A 10,797-nucleotide genomic window follows, 5' to 3' on the forward strand; every position below is an offset into this window, starting at 1 on the left:
CGCACACACAACACAACAGTTCATTTTACATTTTGAGAATTTTGGATGGAAAGTTGCTATTTGCACTACCACTTTTGTTATTCTCACTAGCCACGTGGGTGGTCTTTTATTTACATTTTGAGATAATTGCGTAAATATTATACTGGTGATAAAAATGAAAAAAGATAATAATAACGTTGATGATGATAGATCGCAAGTCGCAACACGGAAACGAGAAAATCCTTTTAAACTCACCAGAGAAGGTCGTTGGAATCGCCGGTTGAGTTAATGGTGTCGTCGTCACAAAAAGTTGCGCCACAATGTGAGTGAAGCGTAGTGTAACGGATCCGCACACACAACACAACAGTTCATTTTACATTTTGAGAATTTTGGATGGAAAGTTGCTATTTGCACTACCACTTTTGTTATTCTCACTAGCCACGTGGGTGGTCTTTTATTTACATTTTGAGATAATTGCGTAAATATTATACTGGTGATAAAAATGAAAAAAGATAATAATAACGTTGATGATGATAGATCGCAAGTCGCAACACGGAAACGAGAAAATCCTTTTAAACTCACCAGAGAAGGTCGTTGGAATCGCCGGTTGAGTTAATGGTGCCGTCGTCACAAAAAGTTGCGCCACAATGTGAGTGAAGCGTAGTGTAACGGATCCGCGCACACAACACAACAGTTCATTTTACATTTTGAGAATTTTGGACGGAGAGTTGCTATTTGCACTATCACTTTTGTTATTCTCACTAGCCACGTGGGTGGTCTTTTATTTAATAGAATATATCCTTCACCAAATTTTAGCATATGAAATATGAACACTTTTGGGCTGATTAATTATTTTATTATATCTTAAAATTATTATATTCTCTCAAAAAATATTTATTATATCTTAAAATTTCTTCTAATTGATCTTTGAAAAAAATAATTAACCTGCATCATTGTAGACCCTGTTAAATATCGTAATTTATTCAAAATATTGTTTATAAACTTAAATGTTATAAATTTAAGAAAAATATTTTTAATTATAATATATTGCGCAAGAGTTATCGTTTTTACAATTGTGTAGTAAACACTTTATTGTTAAATATTGCACAAGAGTTAAATAATTTCCCAATTAAATATAAATCTATTTTTATTATAAAAATCAATCAACAATGATATATGATTTTTTATATATATTTTAAGAGTTTAATATTTATATAATCAAAATATAAAACAATTTTATATTACCATTAAGTCACATACTATTTAAATTATTTTAAGATAATTATTAAACTTATTATATATGATAAATTATAATTAAATGTCTGTAAAATCTTTTACAATTTAGTACATAACCTTTTTTTCTATTTTTAATTCTTACATTTATAACAAATTGTGACAACAAACATAACAATGACAATAACAATTAAATAACAAAGACAATAACAATAACAATAATGATAGTAATGTTACAACTTACAAGTCTTTCGATAAAAATTATCTTTGCAACTTACAAGTCTTTCGATAAAAATTATCTTTGCAACTAAGATCCAAGACTAATTTTTTATTTTAAAATTAAATTAAAAAGTCTGAAATAAATTAAAACCAATTGTCTTTATTTAACCAAACAGATTTTCGAAATTTATATTTGAAAACTAAAAACTTACAACCATTATTACCAAATAAAAGGCATTAAAGCCAAATGACCAACAGAGAAATGGATGAGCGAATAATAACTAGCTAATAATTACATGCATAAACAACAATCCTGCAATAAATTAGTCTAAACTTCTGCCTGTTGATATAAGCTAAAATAATATGTTGTACAAACATCTTTCCATCAAACCAAGTGGTAGAGGAGTAACAAGAGGGTAATATGACGAGAGAAAAAAAAATGTCCTACTTATTCTGTGAAACAAACACATAACAGGCAACACAACAATGAAGCATAATCTCTAACATACTTATGGTTCTTTAATGGAAGGCTACCTAGGCTCTTGTTCTCCACCATGTTCATGACTAAACATTAACTGCCACCTACAAAGTGCGACTTGGCATGCCGCGTCCCCTCCCTCGTCCAGAGTAGCCATACCCTCCTCCTCTTCCATAATAACCACCTCGAGTACGTCCACCACGGCCAGGGCCACGGCCCCCACGACCACCATGGTACCTCACATAATCGCCAAACGTCTGAACCACAAATCACCAAAAGTATTAACATTGTCACCCCAAAATATGAAATCTAAGAACGAGAGAAATTACCTCAGTATCAATCTTGATTTGTTCGGAGTATCGAGTCCTTCCATTCTGTGAAGCATTACCATGCATGTTGGAAGAGAGCGAGTCAAAGAAGTCGTCCTTGTTATAAACAGGCTGCAAAAACCATGAAAAACAGAGAAACAAACACGATAGGAAGACAAGAAAACAAATTACAGAAATACATGTCGGTAAAAACTGGATGCATATAAAGCTGCACATTAGATAACATTACCTTAACCTCAATGTTTGATACATCGTCATTGTCTTCATCTTGGTAATCTTCATCAAAGGCATTTTCTTCCCCGTTATTGTCTTTTGAATGAGACTTACTTTTACCAAGATGACCCCATACTTCATCCTTTTTGAACTTCTCATTCATTGCTGTGAAATCAAAATCTTCAGTGAATTTTGTGACTGAGCGGAAACCCTGCAAACATTAATCAAATTTTTCATGAACTCAACTGAATATTACAATTATAATCTTATCAATAGAAGAAAACAAAATCAAAATATTGACAATTTTCTGGCAGATTCATTTAGCTAATCTTAATGATCCAACATTTACTATAAAAAAAAACATAAAATAGAGCATATTTCATTGTAGATATTTATAATAAGTGATGATTGAAGTTTGAAAACTCGAAAGTAACAACCCCAAGCCCATCCACCCCCTTCCCCTCAAAACAAGAAAGCCTTTAAAACTCCAAATCATTATTCATTCAATACATTCTCGATTTCTATCGGTACAAGTGATTCTAAAAATGCCTACAAATATAAATGAAACAGTAAATTGAAAGTTACCCCAGTTCCTCTTCCTCTTCCACGTCCTCTATAACTATAGCCATGATGATGAGTTTGGGTAGGAGCTCCACCAGGCTTAAAAAAATGCAACCAAGTAGTGTCAGAAGTTGATCTCAATCAGAATAGATGGTAAACAAAATAAGATAATAATCATAATATAATTAAACATTCATACTTATGGTATTAGGTATTAATCACTTGGTGCAAATTTTATTCGATAAAAGCACAAAGCAAACAAATTAAGAAAGGTTCATCGATCATCATAATTCAAGTATGGAAGTCACCAATTAAAACCATAGACAAACCAAAACAAATCCAACACTAATACTCTGCAAAAAGAAACGGAAAGAAAACAGAAAAGTTGATCAAGAGGGAAGAGTTTGTAAACAATCTAAATTACATAACACAACTTCCCCATATTCCACCAGAATAGATCATAGCCTAGCTTACAGGATGGGAAGGGTGCAACTTGCCATGGAAGATTAAAGTGAAAGTGTCATATAATTGCCATGTTTGCAACAACATTAGAACACGTCAAATGCACATCCAACTTGGACTAAAATGAAAATATATAACTCATGCATTGAGTTGAAAATTTTATATCAACTTTCACTACAAACTTGCTTTTTAGATAAGTGTTTTCAAATACAAGTCCCTTGGAATTTAGTGCATTTGGTTTCATGATCGAAAGCTTTAGAATTGATTTTCCTTCCAGTACATGATTTTAGTAGAAATTTAGATGTTTAGTTATTTGTTAAGGAAAAAGTGATTTTGCTGCAAAACTTAAGTTTAACTATTAGTGATAAAACATAACTTTTGGGTTTAGTGGAAAAATTTAGACAATGTTTTACATCAAACTTGCTTTCAAGATAAAAACATCCAATCATGAATAACTTTCCTTCAAAATCAATTATACAAAATTAATTTCATTCAAAATCAATTTTGTAAATGCTCGTCCAAACAAACTTACTTCTAACCATTACTTCTAACCAAAATCAATTTTGCAAAAAATGCTCATCCAAACTCACTAAATACCTTTGGATGATGAAATTATTCTAGTTAATTTACGAGGCTCTGATCTCCACCATGTTAACATATTGTATAAAAACATACAAGCACATGCAAAACCATAACAAGTGGGTGTGTGTGTGTGTGTCTGCATGAAACAAACTGATAGATCAAGAGAAAGAAGGATACCCTGTGATTGGGCCGTGAAGTTACTGGCAATGGCAGTATTGGTGGTTGAGTTTCCACAGAAACTGGTACAGATGGCTCAGGAGATGATGTTGATGATACCTGAACAACTTCAACATCCTTATGAGGTGCTTGTGAAGGCTGAGCCGAAGAAACTATAATTGGTCCAGGCTTCAATAATTGTCCTGGGGTTACCAAAGAAGGTGCTGATGTTTCTGTGTGGATAGAAGTCGATGATTCAACAACTGCAGGAGACAACTGGGATACAGATTGGTAGGGCAAGCTTGAACCTGAAATTGCATTCGATTTGCTGGAAATGGGTGGCACTATAGCATTGATATCTCGAGCAGGATTGGTCAGCAAAGCCAGTGATGGTAAGTTAGAAGCTAACATGGCTGCGGAAGTTGAAACATTGGGTGCCTTATTTGCTACTGATACTGGAAAAATTTCAGAAGCAAGCGTTGCAGAAGGAACGGGAGATAAAGCAGAAGGAGCAGGAGGCAAGGCTGAAGGAGCAGGAGGCAAAGCAGAAGGTGCTGGAGGCAAATTAGGAGGCAAGGAAGCAGATGTTACACTAGGGGTACTAGCACTCACAGGCAGCAAAGATGATGGCAATTCAGGCAAATTAGAAGATACAGTAGGTAAAGGGGGGGTAAAATTGGGATACTGCATTGGCTGCTGCATAGATGAAGGCATTGATAAACCAGGTGGCGGTTGAAGCAAAGATTGTTGGTGTAATTGAGGAAGCCCATTTGGGGCACCATAATATCCTTGCCAATACATTGGTGGCATAGCAAGCCGACCACCATTTGCATTAGGAGCAGGTGGAGAAGCTCCCCACGATCCTATGTTCCCTCCAGGTTGATACAAAGGTAAGGGCCCTTGAAAATTTGACCCGGGAAGTCCAAGTTGTGTGGTATGAGAGCTAGGATCAGTCAAAGACCCACTTACAGCAGAAGGCAAACTTGTAGATGTGGTCACCGGGAAAGGATAGTGAGACTGCATATGCAATTTCATATAATTAGGATGTGATTAATTTAACTGGTTCTTAATTCAGACAACAATTTTCTCATCCACCTGAATAATAGCTGGGTCATTGTTGACTTGTGGAGTAGGCTGGACAGGTGGAGAAGATTTAACCTGTAAATCCTGCAGAAAAAATTAAGACAGATGTCTCAGCTGATCTGATTCTTGTATAATATGGACATAAATCAGAAAACATTTACACACAGTAACATCTAAACAAGATTTTATTGAGCTATTAAATTAACTCGTAAAACATACAAGAAAATCTGAATCATCCTCCTAATGTTCCATCTCCCAGTATTTGTATTCAAAGATTCTAGAACCAAGTTGAACCAAAAAAGTTTCTTTACAAAATGTCACACAAGTGGCATGCTATTGTTTCTAATGTACACTCAACCAAATCAGGTGCAAATACATTAACTATTTAGAAAAAGCACTTGTATATATTCCATGCATGATACCTTGATGTCAGTCCCACGGAAAAGTATATACTCATAAACCTTGTCACTGGGAGGGATTTGTGGGCCATCCTTTTTCCTTCCTTCTGTTCCAAAAGACCGCACTACAACACAAAAAACAAAAGCATCACTCCACCAATCCAGCCCATGATAGTAAACATGTTTAGGTGGTAAAATCAAAGCAGCAATATCCACATTGTTGCATGAAAATCTTGCACATATGAAAGCTAACAATCAACAATCTTGATCATTTGAACTGTAACCAAACAGCACAACATTTATTACTAACATACACCAAAATGTCATTTAGAAGGAATACCTGGGCATATAAATTTAATTTTCTTAAAACACACCCAAAGTGTAACTTGTTAAGGTACCGGTACTCCTTCTAAAAAATAAGTTGTGTACATTAACATGTGTGTGCGTGTGTGCATATATTGCTCAACTATAAAAAAATGATTGTTATCAATCTCGAATAGTGGCATGGCAAGGAGTGACTGACTCCAATATCACTATGCAGGATAGCGGGAAGCCAACTATTCTAAAAAAAATTTGTTACTATAATCAGTGTTGTTAAATGGCAGCCCTATGACCACTTTGGCCGAATGGCACGACATTGTTTTTTTGCCAATCGCCATAGGCAATTTGTGAAGGGATGCCCACTATGGCGGTGCATAGGCCTCAATGGTGTGTTTATATGACGGAATATTGGCCTTCTACCATTGATAACACTGCTATTAATTTATTTTATTATGTTATTTAGTGTTTTCTTACTATGTTTAGTTTATTAATTATATTATATGTTACGCTTTAAATTTAAAAGAGAGAATCTAAACTGGATTCAAATAGAGGCCCAAAAAACCAAAACAAAAAAAGGAGAAAAAACCGCTTTGGCACATTCCCCTAACCCTTTGTTTACCATAATCCTATGACCCCAGTAGCTATGTGTTGCCTCCCCCTTATTAGAGATTCAATTGTAAATGAAAGAGAGCAAAACAGAGAGAGAGAGAGAGAGAGAGAGAGAGAGATCACAGATGGAGAAGGGGACAACAGGTCAGAAAGAGCTGTGCTGACATAATAGCCTAAAGGGATAAGGCGCAGCACTCATGGAAGCTGCTCTATTATGCCATGATTCCTGCTATTCCAGCAGGAAAAGCATCCATGGCGTTCACAACACTGAGCGCTGTGTATAACAAAATGAAAGGGCAGAACAATCTCTGAGGGAGAGCAGGGAACAGTGAGAGAGTGAACTGAATAGAAATGAATAGAAAAAGTAGAACAGAACATCAGATGTAGTGCAGAGAACAGAGCAAGGCAAGGAAACACCAGGAAGGTGCCAAAAAACATCAGAAATTGCCGGGAATGTCACCAAAAAGTAGTGGGTCATGTTTCAGAGATACGAGGGTGGGTTACTGTTTCAAAATAGAGTTTTGATTTCAAATCTTGAAGAAGGGAGTGAAATAACTCAAATGCCTCCCAAAATAAACCTTACATGACACCATATTGTGGGGGTAAACGGGTTTCAACCATTAATCAAAGTTGCACCCACTACTGCCACAAATGGTTGTAATTCATGACGCTCCAGGAATGACAGCAAACTGCAACGCACCACACTACATGGAGTGAACTGCAAAGCGACACACTACAACAGTTCTAGAGTGCATGATTGCCAATCCTGGAAAACAGATATGAGATACGTATGCCAATTATTATTCTCTCACTGACATTAATATCCCAAACAGAATAGGGAAAATTATGAATTTCCATTCTTTAATTCAGTGTGGCCTTAGTGTTTGGAAGATTTGCCATTAATCCATCACCACTGTAGTATTTGAATTTTGCTTCTTTCAGTGTTGCACATGATTCTAACTGGCTAACGACTTAGGGACTTTCTAAGCTTTCAGGTTTGTTATTTGCTCCTTGTATTTATCGTTCACCAAGCTTTCCACTGATCCGGAATGAGATGACTGTACAATCCACAAAAGTAAACAGCGAATAACAAACTAATACAAGAATCAAACGCAAGTCATTGTCCAAGTGAGAATCACATGCTAACATAAAGAGCAAAATTCAGAAACTCAAACAGATACAGATTAAAACAACATAACAAACTTGAGAGATATCAGTAAAAACATGTAACCCAGATGCTGCAGGGAGAAAAAAAAACATCAAGGCCCCAAAAACTATCACAAGTTAAAAAATTTCCTTGCCTGTGGCACGAATTAACACCCCTGTGACAAAACCCACTCTTCAGAATTAAATAATAAAAATAACAACAACATAACAAAGATCAAATTTTGTCAGCGAATTCAGAGATCTGAAACCAAAGGAGCCAAATTAAACTGAAAAAGAACAAAACCAAGAAAGGATTGAGGGAAATTCATACGAAAAAAGAAGTGGGTAGCAGAAGAATACCGTTTCTGAGGCCAATACTGGACTCTTCGGTGTTGATGTTGTAGAGAATACCTTCGTATCTGATCTCACTCTTAGAGGTCAAGCTTATCAAGCTCCCAATGTACGAATCGGCCGCGGAACTCGATCGAGAAGCGCTCTCAGACGCCATAATCGAAAGCGAATCAGATTAGGGTTTGGGTTTCGGGGCTCCTTGTTCGAAGCCCCTAATCTAATCGGTGTCAAGTTTCTTTGAACTGGGGTGATACAATGTGAATGAGATGATGTAATATTTATTTAGTATATATATATAGCATATGATTTTGCCTTACATGGAAATTAGAGATAAGCGGATGTTTGGGTTTTGAGACTTGAGAGGGAGAAAATCTAGTCCAAGGTTTGTCTTTGATTCAATAATATAAAGGTTAAATTAGTATTTATGTCTTTTAATTTGTTTGTAATGTTTAATTAGGTATTTTAATTATTAGGTGGTTTAATTGGATTATCTAATTATTTAAAATAATTTAATTGAATCATTTAGGTGTTAACATTATTAACAGGTCATTTACATTAGATTTTATCATGAATAATAATAGAGGTTTAACTAATTGATTTGTTAACGACGTTAACACCTAATAGACAAAAATAATTTAATTGAATCATTTTAATAATTAGAGAATTTTGAATCACTTAATAATTAGATGATCTAATTGAACATTAAAAATAAATTAGAAGACCTAAACATTACTTTAACCGTAATATAAATAAGAGTTTAAAAATTATTATGTAAAATGATTTTATACTCTTATTTAATTTTAAATTATCATTTAAATTACTTTAAGATAATTATTTTAAAATTCAAGTAACTTATCACATATGATGAGATATGATTAGATAACTTTATAAAAAAAAAATTATACTGGTAGTGTATATTTCCTTTTTTTTCTATAAATAATTTGTAGTTAATTAATACATTTTTTTCTCCTTTCATCTTATAAACGTGTTTTGATAGGTAAAAGATTTTTTTATGATATGATAGGTAAAAGATTTAGTTAAAAATTTCTATTTGAAAATTATATTTAAAATATTGTTTAATTAATTGATAATGTAAAAGAAATACACTAAAATTTATTTTAATTAAACTAATGAGAAATCATTGCTTAAATATTATGTTTTATAATACAGTTTTTTTATTGTTAGAAGTCTATACAAATAATAAAATAACAACTTTTATTGTTTGAAATCCTAAAAGTTTTCATTTTTTTAAATTAATTCTTTTAAGATATCAAATTTATAATCTATAATCTACTTATAGTTGCTTTTTTTAAGGATAATGTATAATTTCTTTGTAGTAATATTAATATTTTGAAGCTTCATTGCTTACTATTTACACTTCTTCACATATGAAAACTTTATTCAACTGTTTAATTAAATTTTAGCATATGGTATGAATTTTATAACTGAATAAATTATTTTTTTGTCTAACAATTAGCATGATCACATATGCTATATTTTTTTTGTATTGTAACCTGTATACAACCAAGAGAAAAAAAAAATCAAATTGAGCATGAAGGAAAGTTATTTCACTACTATATGCAAATAAGACGTTGCAAATTCCATGAGGTTGAATTACAAGAATACGCATCATATCTTTCTTATTATTCTCATCTTTGGTGGAAATCAACACAGTAATTACTTTCTCTAAGTGTATGATCAAAGTTAACTTACCAATCTTGTTGTAACTTATCATGAATGATTTGTATAATTTAGGCATACACATGGTATGGTGGGAAAATGTGGGTGATCTTTGAATAGCAAGCTTTGAGTTTATGTATAATTGCACATATTAAAACCCTTAATCCTAAGTCAAATTAAGCCTTTGCAATATGGAGAGGAGTTCAACTTGTAAGTTAGTATTGAAACCAATGAATCTCATAATCAACGGCCACTTGCAATTCAAATGAGTTCTCCCAAGCCAACATGGTTAGGATTCCCAAAATTATTATGATCTACATGATCACTACAATGGTTTCACAAGAAGGGTGCTATGAGACTCATCCTCCTAAGTGGAAACACATTTGAAATGAGTGAAAATATATTACAAGCAATTGAGACAACAAACTTATTTTAGATGCTTAGAAGACATATAATTTTTGTTCGTCATGCTTTGCAAGTTGTGTATCTTTTGTGCCTACCAAGGACCAACAAGGAAAATTCCTTGTTTTGGATCCCGAATATCATCTTAACCTATGTATATTATCCATTTGATGGAAGAAATCATAAGAATCAAGCACCAACAAAATTTATAGTCTTCTTGATAGACTACAGTCACATATAATATCTACAATATTTAATCAACTTAGTAACAACATTAACAAATGTTATTGAAGACTAAACCTTGATGGTAAAAACCTTACATGATTTAAGCAACATTGTAGGTAGCTAGTTAAAGATATAATTATTTTTTAGCTTTTATATTCCAAATCCACATCCTTTTGGTATCATTCATAATGTTCATCCTAACCTTGCCAATATTGCTTGAAAACAATTCTTTGGAATTCATCAGGTTTGGATGGGGTATTTAAATAAGACAATTCATTTTTTTAGTGAATTTGAAATATCCCTATTATAATTTAGTTGTTTGGATACGAGATTTCAAAAAATTTAAATTTACGTCATTTTTAAAGGATTT

At 33.3% G+C, this 10,797-nt stretch overlaps 1 protein-coding gene across 1 annotated transcript; it reads right to left on the reverse strand.

The window, feature by feature from the left end:
* Positions 1-1,754: 1,754 nt before the first annotated feature.
* On the reverse strand, positions 1,755-8,404 carry LOC100808030 (protein decapping 5). Its single transcript, XM_003518647.5, has 8 exons — positions 8,130-8,404; positions 5,718-5,818; positions 5,308-5,379; positions 4,234-5,229; positions 3,037-3,111; positions 2,468-2,662; positions 2,239-2,349; positions 1,755-2,166 (listed from the first exon to the last, which is right to left on the reverse strand). Exons 1-8 carry the CDS (start codon positions 8,275-8,277, stop codon positions 2,014-2,016), a joined length of 1,851 nt encoding a protein of 616 aa, XP_003518695.1. The 5' UTR covers positions 8,278-8,404; the 3' UTR covers positions 1,755-2,013.
* Positions 8,405-10,797: the final 2,393 nt, after the last annotated feature.

Source organism: Glycine max, chromosome 2 (assembly GCF_000004515.6).
Source record: "Glycine max cultivar Williams 82 chromosome 2, Glycine_max_v4.0, whole genome shotgun sequence".
Classification (NCBI taxonomy): domain Eukaryota; kingdom Viridiplantae; phylum Streptophyta; class Magnoliopsida; order Fabales; family Fabaceae; genus Glycine; species Glycine max.